Genomic DNA, 18,160 nt, shown 5'->3' with positions numbered 1-18,160 from the left:
AATTTGTTTCATAGACCAGGATATTAAAAGTGTTAAAGAGAAGAAATACATTAACACATAAAAGGTATGCAGATAAAGACTTGTGTATCAGAGTACTGTGTGAAACCAACCTCAGGAATGCTGACATACGATGGTGATAAAATTTACGTACAATTCAATTTAGAACATGCAACAAATAGTTCACACCTGATCAGCAGAGGCATGTGGCATCAGGTCATTACTGGCCCAATCAGTGCAATCATATTCTTCTTCATCATCACCGCTCTTATCCATTTTTACTGAAGAGGATGTGTATATTCCCGTGCCACTCTAATAGAAAGAGAATTGCCATTAAATTGATACACATTTTGACCAATTTGCGCAAGAAATAAAACTGATCACAACCGAAACCTGAATTAACAGATGTCTGTAGAAGTAAAAAATTACCTGATTAATGATTCCTACTGCTTCAGGGAAGGTCAACTAAATTTTTGGCCAACAATATACAGCCCAATAGTTTATCTGCCTTCTCATTAAACTGAATAAAACCTTACTCAGTTATCACAAAATCCATACCTACTACATTCTGATTTTGGTGAACATAAATTGCGACCCCAACATCCATTGCACCCCACAATGAAGGAAAAGCCAGTTACATACTAACGCAGTCTGCTGCGCAGGCATTACTCTGCACAGGTGAACACACCACCAATGGTAGAGATGGTTGTGGTTCTCAAAACTTTAGTTGAGAGTACTTTTTTATGAATAGGGTGCCAGGTGCACAGGATGCACCACCAAGTTACGGTACATCACGCTGTCTTTCGGCATGTTGGATTTAAACAGACACAGGAATAATTTACTTATGGATTTAATAACACTTCAGAGTCATTTGAAGATTAAAATAATAATTGGCACCATTCAAAAATTTGCTGTCTTTTAGGTTGGTTTCCTCTTGAATATCCCCCAAAGGTCACTCTCTCCAAACATTATCACCTTACATCACTTGTAAGATTGTGAAACAAATAAAACAAAATATGACTCCTGGCATAACACAAAATAAACCTGCAGCTGGCAACATAGATTGGTACATGAGGATTTCCTCTCCACTGCCACATGGTGGGAAGCATCATGCGAGAAATAAAACTCTCAGCCTGAAAACGATTGGGCGTGAGCAGATTGACGCAAGGAAATCGACGAGTGGGCATGGGACTGAACTTACTGATGGGGGTGGATCGAGTGGTTCATCGGAGAGGACCTTTTTAGGCAATGCCTGAATGCAAAAAGACATGTCACCATGCAAGCCTCGTGCAGGTTGACTATCCAGGAAATTCCAGGGAGGGAAGAAGAGGAGGGAGAGGATAGGAGAGTTGTAGGCCCAAACCAGTTTTTTGTGCATTTTGTCGATAGTAGAATAACAGAAAAATAAAATTTTAGGTCAGCTGACCTTGCGGTGGAGACCGTGACAAAATCATCATAAGGAAAGAGTTACGTTTGGTGGACGCAGCTAGTGGCTGCAAAATCCAATTCTCTGGCTAAACAACCAAATTCAACAAGCTGAATTCGATTAGGATACATCACTCAAATTGAATGATTAAATGATTGCGTTTCCTACATTGCGGGGAGCAATAGATGTTGGGGTCGCAATTTATGTTCAATAAAATCAGAATGCATGAAGCAGGTATGGATTTTGTGATTGATTGAACTTGATTAGGATAAATATCTCAAGTTGAATTATTTTGTTCATTTTGAACTCTAACATCTGGGGATCATGATTCAAATCCCCAGGTGTATTCAGCTGCACCTTGCTTCTTGATCATGACATCGTGATCACCATGTGAGAGCGTACTTGCTGCAAGAGTAGGTATCTTGACCCTCGCTTGTTTTCCTCCCTTCTGCTCCGTGCTGATCAAAAGTGAGCAAGGTATTTCTACTCTCACTAAAAGGCCAACTGTGCCATGAAGTCAGAACACTTACTCATTTAGTGAGCAAATGTGAGCAGCTAGTGCAGTTTATTGCACCCATTTTGCTCATTACAATGAGTGATTCGTTTAGAATAATTCATGAATTCACAACACACTCTTCTGAACTTGATCCCTGTTTATGAAGTCAGGGAAAAGGCTGTTTGTTTCTACTAAGTGCGGTTGGGAATGTTCCAATGTTCCACAGAGGAAGGGATATACATTATAAAAACACTGGGCTGAACAAGGACAGAGTGTTGACTCACCAAGTCATCCATTGCCAATGGGTCTATAGCATCACTTTTAATTCCATTGGGAGCTGTCCCATGCAGCACTTCACCATTCTCTTCTCTTAGGGGGTCTATGCTCTCCTCTTTTACATGAAACTAGAAGAGAATGCTGGGTGTCACTCCACAAAATACAATTAATAATAATGATAAAAATAAAACCTCTTTTATCACAAAATACTCATCCTAGTCAAATGCAACTATGCCTGATATTTTTATGACCAACTTCAATGAAATTTCTGACATGATAGCTCTTTTCTCTCCAATTGAGCCTAGAAGGGCTACTATTGTGCTTGAACGCACCTATTCTGTTAATCATAATGAATCACTCATTTTGAGCATTTTTTAATGAAAGACAAATCCCTACAATACTTGTTCAAACTTGATCAAGTGAGGGAAAAGTTTGTTTTATTTTACTCAGTCATACGAGTAGTGCTCCACAGAGGAATGGATTTGTAACATAACTAAAGTGCGCTAAACAAGGAAAGAGTATTCACTTACCATGTCATCCATTGCCAATGGGTCTACGGCATCACTTTCAATTCCATCTGGAGTTGTTCCATGCAGCATTCCATTATTCTCTTCTCTTTGAGATTCTTTATTCTCCACTTGCACATGACACTGGAAAAGAATGCAGCACAACACTCAATAAAGTCCTAATATTAATAAAATACTTTTAATAACATTTAATGTAATAGAAGTATGTATGTCCTCAACAGACTCCTAACATAGAAAATTTTATCCATCAGAACCAAACTATAAATGTATGAAACCACAATAAGACTGATCCTTCTTTATAGAGCTGAACCAAGGCTTATCGAGAAAAGAACAGAAAAAATTTAATTATGTATCTTTTAAAATGAAGTTTTTAGAACAGCTTTTTGGACCCATTAGAGAAAATGAAATCTGGAAAATAAAACACAAAGGGAGCTCAGGGATCATTTGAACTTGCCAAACATAGTTGCTGAAACTTAAGAGCTGCATATTGTGAGTAGCAGGGCACACAATACAAAGACAGCTAGAGGCCCTAGAAAAACAAGTCTGGGAAGAAAACCCCGATGGAAGACAACCTCCAGGAAGACCGAAAAAAAAGATGGAAGGATTAGATGTTGATTGATATAGAGAATGGGAGGCAGCAAGGAGGAGGCAGAAGATATAAGAAATTGGAGGGCAGACAGTTGGCGAGGCAAAATACAATTCAGGGTGTAAATGGCTATGGGAGAAAGTAAGTAGTAATATACCCAGTAATTGTCACCAACCCAGGGGTTAAATGTTCGAACCCCACCTTATGTCCGTAAAAAAATGCAATGCACCCAAGTTTCAGGGCATCTATCACATAAATGACAAATAATTTGAATGCAAAAAACAGCATATGAAAGAGAATTTATTTCTACATTGGATCATTTATGTCAAAAAAAATTCCCCCATAATACTTACGCTACTTGTTCTTTCTAAATATGTACCCACCATTTTTGAGTGTAAAATCAAGTTGCCTAACTTTGCAGGTTACATATCCCTGTATTTTTTCATTCCAATAATTAGGAATTTTGATGTAAGAAATCCAAATCTATTATGAACTGATTTTAAAATAAAAATTGTTTATATCACGAAAATTAATGGATTTATATAACAATGAAACTAACATCTCTGTTAACTTTTAAACAAATTAGCCCATTGGAAATTTATTGCTACTGTTGTTTGCCATCGAATGTAATTAATGCAAGTGCGTAGATCATACACATTAAATGGCAGCAGTATATTCAATACTGTTTGATATTTTTTTTTTTTGCACTCTGGCAGTCAGTCTTGCTCTGCCTAGTGAGGAAGGCCAAAACAAAACAAGAAGAAAGAGAAAGCCTCTCGAAGCCGTGCACAGTTGCCATATCGATGCATTGTACCCTGGTAGTATATGAATCGCCCACTTGGTGCTTTGGCCGAGTTGGTGGCAACCGTGCACCTCTTTTCTCCACCCTCTCCCACGACGGAGCTGCCGGTACAGGTGTAAAAACATTTAGATAAATATTAGCCGATATTGACTTTATTAGCAGTATTTAATGTAAAAGTTATAAATACTAGTATTAAATTCATTGTACACCATTTATCAGCACCAATCAATTTTCAATTGATCTATTAGTTTCGATGCTAGCAAATATTTGCATTGTTTACAGCAAATCTATTAATTTTTGTATAAATAATTATTTTCCTACAAATTTTCAACAAAAGATATGGCTTTCCTCTAGCAAAATTCCACATAACTGGATAGAAAAACATGAGAATACCAGGTACTCAAAGTTGGACAACTTGATTTTACACGCAAAAACAGGTATTATTTTTAGAAAAAAATAAAGTACAGGAAAAACCATGGGGTGGATTTCTTAAAGCAAATTATTCAACATAGAAATAAATTCTATTTCGTAATTTTTTAAGCATTTAAATTGATTACCTCATTTAGACCATAGAGCCCCTCAAACTCAGGTATCTTGCTTTTTTTTTACAAACAGTATATAGGTTCCTGTGTATGAATACATTTGCAAATGCACCAACAGCATCATCATTACTTCTTGCTGCTTGAATTACATAGCTGATGAATAAAGACAAATTTAAATTTTTAATGATTATCTTAAAATAAAGGTTTTCTGGCTGACATAATCCATCATGATGGGAGCTAGCCAGTTCATATTGCATTTTGTTCCTGTGGTAGAATACGAGCTTATCAAACAATACCTCATATCTTGAAAAATATGCAGGCAAGTCAGATTCTAATTTTTGATGTGGTGGCACACATGTATAGTGAAGCAGTAAACTCCTTGGTTCCATTTCATGCGTGCATGCTTTCAGTCACCTTTAGTGTTCACCAGTAAGAGAGGATTCTCAGAGGGACTTTCAACTGCTTGATTCATCATTGGCATTTGGTTGCTACTAGAAAGGCTGTATTGTGTTACAATCAAGTATATTTGCAACCCCCTCCAAAGATGCTTTTGTCACCCAATGGTGGATAGACACTCCTAAAAAAGGAGTTCTCTTTGGTCTACGGTCAGCAATTTTACTTTCCATGCACCCTGCAATCTTAAAGCTTTGCATATCTCTGCAGTTCTCCGTCATTAGCTATAAAAATTCCCCTTCCATCATCATTTTCAAATTTCCAGTAAGCCCTTATATCCATTTTATTTATTATTTATCATGTCTTTACAAATAATCTAGAAAAAATGTGTCTAATTTTTCTCCATTACCCAATTTTTACTGCACTACAATCATACTCTTATTTTTATTGCTTGAGCAGAAATGGATGGATGCATTTGCTTTTGAAAAACCCAGAGCATAAAGAAACTTCATGCCTTCATTCAAATCTGTCAAGTGTTTAATGGTCTGCCAATAGGGGACCTAACCAATCCTCAGTAATGATACACCATTTGCCATGCAATTCACAATTTTTACATTTTATACGCTTCTTCAAGCCATAAAATAATAATATAAGGCAATGAATGAAAACATTTGCATTAAAATGATTATATAACTATACGTATCCACTGAATAGAGTTTCATAGTACTTTATTTATAAAGGGAGGAGCTTAATTTCTCTTCTGGAGCTTGTTGGAGAATAAATATTCTTAACTCTCTTGATGCATATGATTGGCACATGTTTCAATGAGAGTGGTTGCCAGCTTCCCCTGTTCTACTATTTTCTTATTACGGTCCTCCTCTCCGAGATTAAGAATGAGATATGGATGATAGATAAGAGTATTTTCAGTACTATTGGCAAAAACACAACATAAAAGGGGCCCCATTCCATTGCATACAAGCTTGACTGCTGTTGTCATATGAGGAGCATTGTAAACGGTTCACAGAAATGCATGCAGCATGGAAATGAGAGCTGAGAGTTCCTTTCACTCATGATATTTGTAACATAATAAATTCCCGATTACCTGTGCACAAATTTTGAGTAGTTGATGGACAGAATTTCAACAAATCTAACATGAAATTGTCTTCTACAGAGAAGCTTAATGCAACTTTAACATTTAATTAACCTAATGCCATTTTTTTCCTTCCTATAAGCCAATTAGGACATGCTCACGAAAACATTTGCATCATCAAGTTTTAGTTCCTATCGCAAATGAAATACACATTAATTTCAACAAGAAAAATTTCCCTCGGACTACTGCAATTGAAACTATGGCTGGCTGACAGTGCAGATCACAATGCAGATTGCCAGGGCAATTTTACCAAAGCTCATGGTACTAGGTGTTTGGCCCCTATGGTTTATCAAGGATCGCAACATGTGGGAGAAAAGCCTTTAATGAACCTGCAACCGGTTGAGAGCCTCATGAAATACTTTTCTTCTTAAAACGAAATCAGGGTCACCCACAAAAAATTCTTTCCATCTAATATTTGTAACTGTAACAGACATTCCCACTGAACACTAAAGATATTGTCACAAAAAGTACCATGGTAAGTGAGAGATGCATTTCAGACAGTATAATTTAAATCCTGTGCACCATAAGATGAATTTACTGTGGCTATTTCACAGCCATGCACATAAAATAACCTTTATCATCCTTGAAGTCCCAAAGAGGACCACTTAATGGTTTCCTTTATGACCCTCCAGTCCAGGGGCAGATCCAGGATTTCTTTCTGGGGGGGACACAAGCAAAGCCATACCCAGGAATTTGTTCTGGGGGGCAAAAGAATAGCTCGTAATACAGAAAGGATGCACTGATAATGGGACAGTATTAAAAATCTTGCATATTTTTATGGGTCTGGGGAGGGGGCCCCCATGCCCCCCCTTGATCAACCTATGCTCCAGTCCCTTTCGGGATCAATGAGACACACTTCATTTAAAATCGGCTTATAATGAGTCTGATTGCTCGAGAGTTAACTGGAGAGTCGCTTCTATTTTAAACCAAGGCCATTTAACATTGGCCGTATTGTGCAACTTGAATTGAAATATGAGTAAATGGATAAGCATTTTACCTTCTATCATACAACTTATGGTCGGAATGATAAAAAAGACTCCCCATAGAAATGCATACACTTATGCCAGGAAAACCTAATTTCATCACACAAAGGATATATCAATATAACAAAAGCTAAAATAATGAATCTTCCAACACAGGTTTTAACATATATGAGAAGAAAACTTACCAACATATCGGCTGAGGGCAGTTGGATGTCTGGCACACGAATGAATATTTCATTTGGTTGGACTGAGCATACTACCTCTGAAGAGCCTACAATCGCATCACGAACGCAGTCCTTCATTTCAGTAGAAGATTTCAAATTGTCATAAACTGCCCCCTCTCCTCCAATACTCTGCAAAGAGAGTAACACTGATAAACCACTCATCTACTACAAAGTCAACAATTAAGGAATCCTGATAATCTCGATGAAACAGGATTTTGGTAATTTTATCTATGCCATTAAATGAAAATTGAAATGTGTCTGCAAATCAATCAGCCATAAACTACATGGCTGTTAGAATCAACATTGGGCAAGAAGATTCTAGGTGAAACTCAGGTCGTACTATTATGGCTTTATTACAGCATCATTGCGAAGGCCTTCAAATCGTGCCATTCACAGCAAACTCATGTTACCCCTGGAATATCAAAGTCATGCAAAGTATCTTAACTCCCTCCTTTTAAAGTTACATGCAAGTTCTTAAAATAGAAATTTAGGGTGAAAATTTTCACAGGTAAATTACATTTATGTGTACATTCATTCAAGTGTAATTTCATGGGTTAATTTATTTGGACAATAAATAGTAAGGTGAGGTGGTGTAGGTACAACATCCCTCAAGCAGTTCGTATTTCCGTTCTCGAAGAATGTCGCGGTCATACAACATATTTCACATATTTTAAGGGAACCAGAGCCAACTATTTCGAAATATTTATCCCTCAAATTCTCTTTCCACATGCTTAGAAAATATACCCTTCAGTTCATCTCATAGTTGTTGGTTGTGAGGACAGGTAACACCACAGTTCCTTCAGAATCAACGTATCAGAGGTGCAGGGTAAGACCTATATCTTGTTTTCTCTTCTTCATGGATTAGTTTTCTTGCTTACTTTAAATTTTAGAACTCGGGTCATTACATTTAGTTTAGATGGAAGGGTCGCACATTTCCCGCCATATCCAATCATTCCTTCCATATGGGCTATGTGATTGTAGTATGGCTTAAATTTTTAGTTTCTGTCTGCCAATTCTTGAGTTAAACTTTTTCATATCAATATTACAAGTCATTGTGGACTATAAAACTAAGTTGTTGAATGAGAATCCTCTTATCAACTTTTAATTTTGCGGTTTTTTTATAAAGAAAGCTTTCTTTAGTTAGTTTTCATAAAATAATTACCTCGCATTTTGCTCTTACCATAACAATTGCATCTTTTTAAGTGTCATAACCTTAGTTCTATTCAGGTGAAATTGTTTATGCAAAGTTAAGCTTGAGACCTTTCCTGTAGCCCAACCAAAATCAAGCTCACATTTTTAGTAGACATATTGGGTGTATTTCCTTCACTGTGTTTAAGATCTGGTTGCATATATTCAATAATTTCGTGCATCTTATGGGGGTTGCTGTCATAATATGAGCAAAAATTATTATTGCAAGGTGAAATGGTGCACAATTATGTAAGAAAAACACAAAAGGGACTGCCTTATAGCAACAATGACCTAAGGAAGGCACTAGACGAATTTATTATTGGAAGAATGGGGAGAAAATATGCTAGTATGAATAAATATGGATTAGAGTTCTCTAGATAAGTGGATTTGGAAATGGTAGCTCATCATGCTCTTAAAAATAGTATTCAATGCCTTTCAAAGACGACAAACCTTCTGAAGATTGGTTTTTCGGTCTAATTTCATGGCACAAACTTTCAATTAAAAAACTCAAAGGATAGAGTATGCAAGGAAGAAGATTTCTGACCTTTTGTGATAAATGCTCAATTTGACTTGTTGCAAAAGACAATCCATGAATTGCACCATAATAATAAACCAGAATGTATGCATAGAATCTGGACCAAACTTCATTTTCTACGTACCCAAGGAAGACAAGAGTTGTTGGCAAGAGTGTATTTCCCTCGACTCATACAATTAGTTTATTAGGTCGTTTAAGCATCATTGTTAATGGCGGAAAGTGCAAATGAGATCAAAGCCCCTACTTTGATAGTATTCGAAGGGAAATACGCTTGGGATAGTTGGTTCACTCCCAAAAATACAGGATTGTAGTGGAGATTGGATTCTGGCTATATTCAGTGGTAAAATGTCAGATGCTCACTATATCAGGAAAATTCTGGAGATCAATGAATCGGGTGATCCTGTGGTTTGCTTTCTGAGGACATGTTGCGGGACTGAAAAATGTTTCAGCTATCCACAGAATGAGGGTTCAAGCGAAATACCTAGGGAAGACATAAAAACATTACCTAAGCCTTCGGTTGGCTGTTAAGGATAAGTTAATCATTTGCCTATCTTTCTCAGGTTAAAACCCAACTTAAAATGAACAAATCAATATTCAATGCTGAATAGTTTGAAGAAATAGTTTGAGTTGTTCCTTTCAATCTAATCTATATATAGATATCTTGTCACATAAGAACCTGATGCTATTTTTATCATTAATTATTCAGCTTCTACACACATCTGGATAGCTTGGTGGTCTGAGCATCTGCCCGGAAAGCAGAAGGTCCGTGGTTCGATTCCCGGTTCAGGTGAACTTTCTTCCATGTGTTTTCGGCCTTCATTCCATCTCCACGCCACAGTGTCATCGTCCTGTACTCATGTTTCTATCTCTTTCTTTCAATTTCTATTATATGTTATTACGCTTGTATATAAATAGTAACATTGAAATGAACAAGTACACTAAATAGCCAGGTATATAAATTAAATTTTCTAAAATTGTTCTAAACATTTTATATCAATTTGTTGAATTATTCCATTGGATATATCTTCGTGTATTACAACTTAAAAATGGTAAATAAACTTCTTAAAGTCCGCAGGTACGATTCTATTATTTTTTCTTAACTGTAAGTGTTGGAATTTAAAACCAAACAGGAGGTAAAAAGCAAAAGAAATACACTGAAAACATTCCACGAAAAATTTCATGTTCATATCTATTTTGAGTTGGTCATTGATGAACTCAAATGATTCACTTTTTTGGCTTTGATTGAATTGTAATCACTTAGTTATACCAAAAGGATAAAAAACGACTCCACTCATCGACATTGAGTAACGAACTGCGAGTCAACGAATGCCTCGTCAGGATTGACTAATTCAGAAACACTATGTGGGACATTGGAACCTTTTCACTGCTCAGTCGATCATTACACAAGGGCCTTTAGTACCATCTAATATTGTTCAGTAACCAATTTAATGCTCCATTAACTATTGATCCCTAATCACAGCAATTTTTAGCAAACGTTGCATGTACCAGTTTGTCACAGTCATAAAGCATTATCCTTTGCCCGTCGTGGCAAGTGATTCATCAAATACGCAATTAAGCTACTTTTTACAGTTATTGTTATAACCAGTTCACCCAATAACTACAAATATATTACCAAATTTTTCATTCTCGTCGATATGAAATTGAAACTACCATAACCGGGCTACACGATACATAATCACGAGCTAGTTAATATCTGTTTGCGAGAATGATTTAGCATTATATGTGGAAGTTACACGAGGCTTCCAATGAAAAAAATGACAAGCACTCACCCTGAAGTAATTTCTGGACGAAAATGTTCTCAGTTCTGCGTCCGATTTGTGACAAATATTTCTGAAATCGTTGAATTCGATGAGCTTTTTCAAGCACAGTGGACATAAAGTGGCAGGCAGGCCATCTCCCACAGCAACCTAAGAAAGGAATGAAAACATTTGCAAGAGATTTCAGACGTACCGTGGAAAACACGTACTCATAGAACGAAATAAAACAGGAGGTAAGGAAATCGATAACATGTAACCCGCCACTTACTTTTAAGTCGACTAAATCATATAAGGCATCCTCTACAGTTATCTGGCTTGCTACAATAGAAGTGAATATGTTATAATAATAATCATTTTTCTTCATGCAAAGTCTGCACGGGGTGCCCTCGGAATTCCTGTATAGAGACTCTGAGTAATTCCCAGTGGTAGCACTCATGATTTCTCAGCAATAACTAATTCAGTCTCTAAACCAGTTCACTCCTCAACCAAAGCATCCACACGGCACTAATTCCTAATAAATTACGATCATTTCCATGGCGTACATCAATGTAAAAACATTTGAATTACTAACATAAGGGGCGTGTTAAGCTCACATTTAAATATGACCTCAAAAAGAAATTACATCGCAGCAGAGTAATCAGCATATATTTCAACGAATTCCATGTTTATTGACGCACTAAATTATAATAGATCAAATAAGCAAGGTTTAGCTCAGATACCGAATTTTATTTGCAGTTTTTAGCACTAGAGGATAACGTACGCAGTAGGCCTACAATCGATAAATGAGGTATTTGCAACGTTGAGTGATAAATTATTGAGCTCTATTGCATAATTTTAAACATGAATATTTTAATAATGTTTATAGTTAACCGTTCAAGATATTTTGTACCCTTTTTCATATCTAAAGGCCGTAAATTAACTGTGACAGTGTGAAAGCTGAAGTCGGGCTTAAATTCAGCTTCTGGCCTAAGCATTGAATATTAATGAAACATAAATAATAATTATACCATAAATTGAAGGAAATTGATGAATATGTATTAATTGCCTCTTTATTTTTTCAAATGGAAAGAAAATTATCTTGAAACGCAGATGTTTGGCCTGTTCTATAGGTGTGCTGTTTGCGGATAAAATGGCAACTAGATATCATCAATTCTATACTGAGGCTTGATTGCATGTTCTAGTATTAATAAATAAACATTGGTAATGGATCTTTCGTGCATGTAGTGTTCGTAAGATTTACAATCATGTCATAAATTGATGAAAATATTCTCAGCCCATGCTATTGAGTCGTGAAATGTCTCTAAGGCGATTGTTGTTTGTTGTTGGCGTCGTTGATCCTTTCGTTGAGCATAATAATCATAAGCATTTTCATTTTCAAACATCAACGTAGTGAATGTGGTTTTCTTGTGAGATTTTGAGATCTTTGTCGGTGTGTAGATGATGTAATTGTCGAAATACCTGATTTAAACAGTGAATGAGATTTTGAAGTGAAAACATGAGTCGCACCAGCGGGATTTTCACGGAATCTTCAAGAAGGAATTGCAGACTTTGTAGGAAAAATCATGATTATTATTATAACATATTGACTTCGAATGTGGCATGCAATATAGCTGTAAAGGATGCCATATATGATTTAGTCGGCTTACATGTGAGTGGCATATCAAATGCAATCGATCTTTTTTGGTGCTTACTTCTTTTTGTTTTTTCCAAGATAATTACGACTTCTGTTGACGTGTAATTTGATTATTAATATCTCAGATTGCTGTGGGAGATGGCCTGCCCACTACCATGTGTCCACTTTGTTTGAAGAAACTTACGGAATTCAGCGTCTTCAAAAAGATTTGCTTAGAATCAGACGCCGTTCTTAGAAAAAGTTTGCAGAGTAATTGTTGCAGGGTGAGTACTTATCCTTTTTTCTTATTTGATGACTGGCGTAGTATCGGTATGGCAGATTTAAGGTGACACTCTTCGGTTTTTGTCGACTACAGTAGGAATGTAGAAAGATAAATTTTGTGGACTGAAATAATTATGGTATGAAGTTTTGAGGATAAACTATACTGTAATCGATTAACTTCTTTGTAGCACAATTGGAGAAATATTATGTTGCAGAACTACCGGTGGCCATTAAATCGAGTAATAACTAAAAAGGTACTTCGATTAATGGTCAAAAGATAATTTAGCATACATTTTGTTAATCTACAATGAAAGGGTACATGAAAGGCCCTCGTCCATGGTACACGGAAAAGTGTAATAAGTCCAACATCCCATAAACGGTTTCTCCCTATATGTGAGCCCTTGGCAAGATGCTATTTATGTTGCAGTTGGTTTTTCAGTGTCAAAGACTGAAGACATATCGTCTTCTGGCAAAACTTAGTGTTTACTATACAATAATATTCGGGAAGAATGGGATTTAAATTTACCATTTGTCAACGTAGAAAGGCAATCCACACACTTGGCTCTGGGTCATTCCATTTCAAATCTACCAGGCCATGACACCCACCGATTCGGATTTTCTTGAAACTTGCCATGGCCATACATTCTGGTTGATATAATTAGAAATTGTGTACAACTTAAGCCTCCAGTTGTCTATTGTTGATGAAATATTCACTGCATGAATGACTTCATGCAGTGAATATTTAACGATTATCGTGGGATCATTATGGACCACGTAACTTTAGAAAAAAAAATGTCTTGTCATCTCCCAGGAATGGAGTTACGGATGAAAATAAAAATCACCATGTGTTGCACGTTGCGGCACTCAAGGGGTCACTCCCAAATTCGGATTGCTCATATCTCATTAATATTTGAAAATTGGAGGCAAATATTGTACACAATTTCTAATTATACCAGGATGTATGACCATGGAAAGTATCTGGAAAATCTGAGTCATTGGGTGTCATTTGGTCAAAATATTGGTTGATTTGACATGGAATGACTCCTCTACCATACTCATTTTTTTTTTAAGAACACAGAATTCTCTGACCATATGCTGCTAAATAATAAAAGGTGAGAGAACTTGAAAATAGTTTGTGGATCGGTTGTTAAATATAGTACCGAGTGCATGCAAACATATTATATTTCTTTTTGGTGACCTCTTCTTTAGGTTTAACTATGATCTCATGAGGCTAGGGTTATGTACAACTAAAAACATCTTAGCAAAATTTCAGAAATTGGTTGTTTATTCTGAAGGTTTCTTATATGAATGGATGGTGGGTACAATGAAGGTGTAGAGATTTACTATGCTGAATAATAGGTACTTTCATACGCTAAATGATGCACTTGTGTCGTTTCTATTGTGAAGCGATTATTCTTACTCCCTAATACAGACTCACTGACTGAGTGATTGTTGGCGGATATCGCTTGCTTATATATTACGGCGAACGCGGAATGCTGCTTTGGGCGTTCCTGGATTATTCCCGATTTTCTCTCCTGCGTGTTGTGGCAGATATTGCGCCACAAAGGCAAGATTGGCAAAGTAGTAGAAATTAATTTTAGTGCAAAAAATTATCCATGAAAATATTTTCATTAAAAATGTAAAATCGTGTAGAAATCAGGAATTTAGATGTGATATATCTTTTCTGTAGCTGTAAAGTTAATTTGTAAGTACTATTTTCCAATATTTGAGTATAATTTTAATATTTACATCAATTTTGATTGACGAGATCACAAAATATCTAAAATCATTCCTGTTTGTGCCTTTTATGAAATTATTTGTTTCTTTAAATAATTTTATAGATGAACACTATTCTGTTTTTAAAAATGCATTAATACTTTTGGTAGTATTGTATTACTATTGTGGTTAACAAGCTTATTTTATATATTATATTAAATTATACTTTGGTTTAAGTTTAAATATGACCTTAGTATTAATAAGTTACCTGTACCTTTGTTGTTACCATTGTTGGGAAATACATTTTTTAGGTACGGAGATGCTTATCCTACATAACAGCCTTAAAAATCTTGGCTAAGGATATGGTGTGCAGAAGGTTACCCAGGATTACACTGGGTCAGACTCTTCAACTCTGTCTCAGGTCAATTTTTTATGTACCAGGTGCCCTGATGACGATGGACAACTTGTTCACCGAAACTTTGGCTGATTGTTAGATGGAGTTGGAGAACCTGACCCAGTGGAATTCCCTAATAACCTTACACAATACTATAGAATGGGAAAACCTTTGCATGCATGCATATATGCAATGCATGCCTGGCAAGGTTATTGCATTCTTAATTTTTTTGGGGCTACCAACTTGAAGGAGGTGTATGAAATGGAAAAAATAATAATCAGTTGGTACAATGTCTGGGGAATTTGGCTGGTGCATTCAGCCTTTGTTTTACAGTGTTTCCAAATAGGTTTTAATGTTTAATGTTCTAGGTTTTGTGGCATTCGGTCAAGCATTTTATGCTGTCGAATCACTGCTGAATCATTTGGAACCCAAGTTTCTTGCTTAATATTAAATTCCCAACTCATGCAATCGCTAGGAAATGGCTTGGTGGGTAACTCCAACTACAAAGCATACTCTTCTTGAGTTATTGGCATTGATCTTCCTGTTCATGTCTCCCATTCTGTTTCTTTAAAGGTATTTGGTCTTCCTTCACATGGACGGTTGTCGTCATTGAAATGACCGTCGTTAAAGCAGTGATACCAATCATGTCACATTGTCTCCCTTAGATCAGCATCTTGGTTAAATTAATAGGGTTCTTGATGCACTTTATCCTATTTTATTTTAATGACAGAAAGAAATCAACTGCTCATGCAAATGATGGTTAATTGGCTCAAAACCAGAAATTTTCTCACAACACTAAGTATCCATTGCCAAGACAAATTTATCATGGTCGTCGAGCAGCTTGTTTACCAAATGTCTAGGCTTGAGTAATGATGCTACTAACATTTCAAAATCGACCATCTGTCAGTGCTATATCCATCTATTAACTAATAGCAGGAACTTTGTTTGGAGCGTATTACATAGTTGTTGCATGATTGTTTTTGCAAGTTTATGGATAATAATATCAGGGTTTATTTAAAAAAAGTTTCATGAAATAATTTTGTAAGAGAAGATGATTTTGAGTTTTTTTTTCTTTTACATGACCTAGGCCGTGTTCCAATCCACCGTAAATGCGCTCTTGCGCTCTTACCCGCACTTTTGGATCGTCACATTTCGGAAGTGACGTCACGTAGTGCGATTCCAATCCGCTCTACGCTCTGCTCTGAAGAGCGCATAATCGAAGAGCACGAGAGGGCGCAAAGATCCACCCTTACTCGCTCTTCAGCCCTTCGTCTACCGCCGTTGAGGTGGAATTTTCGTGGATTCGGATGGGATTTGATTCGGAGCAATGATTCGGTTCTCTAAATCGTTTATAAGGAATCGAGTGAATATCGAATCCGAATGAATCTTGAATAGATGCGAATTTAAGGTTGTCCAGCGACCGGGAAAGTCGGGAATTATGCATGAATTTTTTATCCAACCCGGGACTGTAGAAACGTTTATATCAAATTCATTTCACGGATAATTTTTCCAGTTCAACGCCCATTATCTGGATAAAATGTAATTGTTGTAGATTTAGGTGCAATAGCTAAGAAGAGTTTTTTCAGCCGCAACGAAACGTGCAATGTCAGACGAGACAACAGAACCGAAATATACTAATATATGTACTCTATCTGAATGAATGTAAATATCTAACTATGAACTCAAGTAAGACTCAAAAGAATGCCAGGTGACGTCGACATCTAGTTACGAGTTTGAAGCAGCTCGTCAGGCTTGCTTTGAATAATGTCAATGCTAACAAACGGATTTCTTTTCCTTGTAAATATATTAATATGATATAACATGAAATCACTTCAATGGTTTAAAAATCATGTAAGAGATTCGGGTGTATTAAAATTCGAATATATCGCAGTAATCACGTAAGATTAATCTGGGAATTTGTAAAATTTCCCTGGAGAAGCTGGAATTATGCATGAAGTTTTCTGCTTTGGCTGGATGCCCTAAATCTGCCGTATTTCAAATATTATGACGGGTACCTATTTACAGTGATAATTTTTCATTTTAACGACATCTTTAATAAATTGTTTTCAGATATAAAAACCACTTAAATTTGTCTGAATGTACGAACACTACATGGTTGCCTACACGAAATTAGTAGCCTACAATTGATAAATCTCGCCTATGCCGTATTTTATTCGTTTTAACTTCTGCGATTCCATTTATAAGTTACATGTAAGCATATATATAAGTACATATGTTTATAAGGCATTAAATTATTGCAACACTCACTCCATAACAACAACAACATTGCACTATTTTCTTACCCTCCAAATTTGTTACTCAACTTTTTTCAGTTTCGAAATCTGCCACTTGACTGTGGTGGCACTACTTGCAATAAGAGCAGGAAAGAGCGAAAGAGCCGTTTAGAGCGTAAGAGCGCAAGAGCGTAGAGTGCACCCTATGGATTGGAACACGGCCCTAGTATTTCAACGAGTGTTCTCTTCCAGAGTTAGTACTTGAATGTTAGCAGAAGGTCTAGAAAATAATAAATACATTGAAAATATGTTCAACATGTTTTTTCCTCTACTTTTCTTTCGAGAAAAGAATAAATAGTGATTTTGGCCTTTTAAAAGGCACTTATACGACAATTATGATTTCAGAAGAAATAATCAGAAGTGTAAGAATCAGAAACTTGGTCATTTCATTTTCTGAACTGCAAAAATTTTTAATCCTCATTCTCTACTTTGATTTCATGTAATTTGAAAAAAAACTGAAAATGATACCGCTGAATGATCCCTATTCTCTATCGTATAATTTTCAGTGAAGGGCCAGCTACTATGGTCCCAAATAAATTTTAAAAAGGCACTGCAGTAACTCAGAATATTAGGGATCTACCTGCAAGAATTTGTTTCATTCGGAAAGATAGATTTTCAGTGATTGATTAACAGGCATGCAGACACCACTATTTTTATATGAAAGCATGGACAGTATGTTGAACATCCTTCTTCATATTGCTTTAGAGCATCCCATATATGCATTTTTAAGGAGATAATTGATTTTTCTATTACTTTTTCTGCAGAGTTTTGAAGAACAAGGGGTAGGTGATGACAATTCGGGGCCTTCTGTGGAGACTAAGGGCTGCACTCAAGATGTGATTGAAAACAATTCACAGCTCACTTGCTCATCCCAAACCACTGAAATATACCTTCCTGTGCCAGACTTGGTACTGCCCAGGGACAATGAGTTGGTAAGTTATGTTCTAGTACACAGTGAA

At 36.3% G+C, this 18,160-nt stretch overlaps 1 protein-coding gene and 1 long non-coding RNA gene across 2 annotated transcripts in view; one reads left to right on the top strand and one right to left on the bottom strand.

Annotated features, from left to right (window-relative positions):
• Positions 1–10,949, bottom strand: part of LOC124172301 (zinc finger protein 3 homolog) — a 28,108-nt gene extending 17,159 nt beyond the window's left edge. The window contains exons 1-5 of the mRNA XM_046551742.1: positions 10,916–10,949; positions 7,364–7,531; positions 2,726–2,845; positions 2,204–2,323; positions 187–309 (exon numbers count right to left, since the gene is read on the bottom strand). Coding sequence (XP_046407698.1) covers positions 187–309; positions 2,204–2,323; positions 2,726–2,845; positions 7,364–7,480 — 480 coding nt within the window. The 5' untranslated portion in view covers positions 7,481–7,531; positions 10,916–10,949. The remainder of the gene's footprint in view (positions 1–186; positions 310–2,203; positions 2,324–2,725; positions 2,846–7,363; positions 7,532–10,915) is intronic.
• Positions 10,950–12,115: 1,166 nt separating this feature from the next.
• On the top strand, positions 12,116–18,001 carry LOC124172312. The gene is made up of 3 exons (XR_006868122.1): positions 12,116–12,551; positions 12,662–12,799; positions 17,966–18,001. It is a non-coding gene; the product is annotated as an uncharacterized LOC124172312 (long non-coding RNA).
• The last annotated feature ends 159 nt before the right edge of the window (positions 18,002–18,160 follow it).

The sequence above is a fragment of the Ischnura elegans genome (assembly GCF_921293095.1).
Source record: "Ischnura elegans chromosome 13 unlocalized genomic scaffold, ioIscEleg1.1 SUPER_13_unloc_1, whole genome shotgun sequence".
Taxonomy (NCBI): Eukaryota; Metazoa; Arthropoda; class Insecta; order Odonata; family Coenagrionidae; genus Ischnura; species Ischnura elegans.
This window is presented reverse-complemented; position numbering and strand designations above follow the sequence as displayed.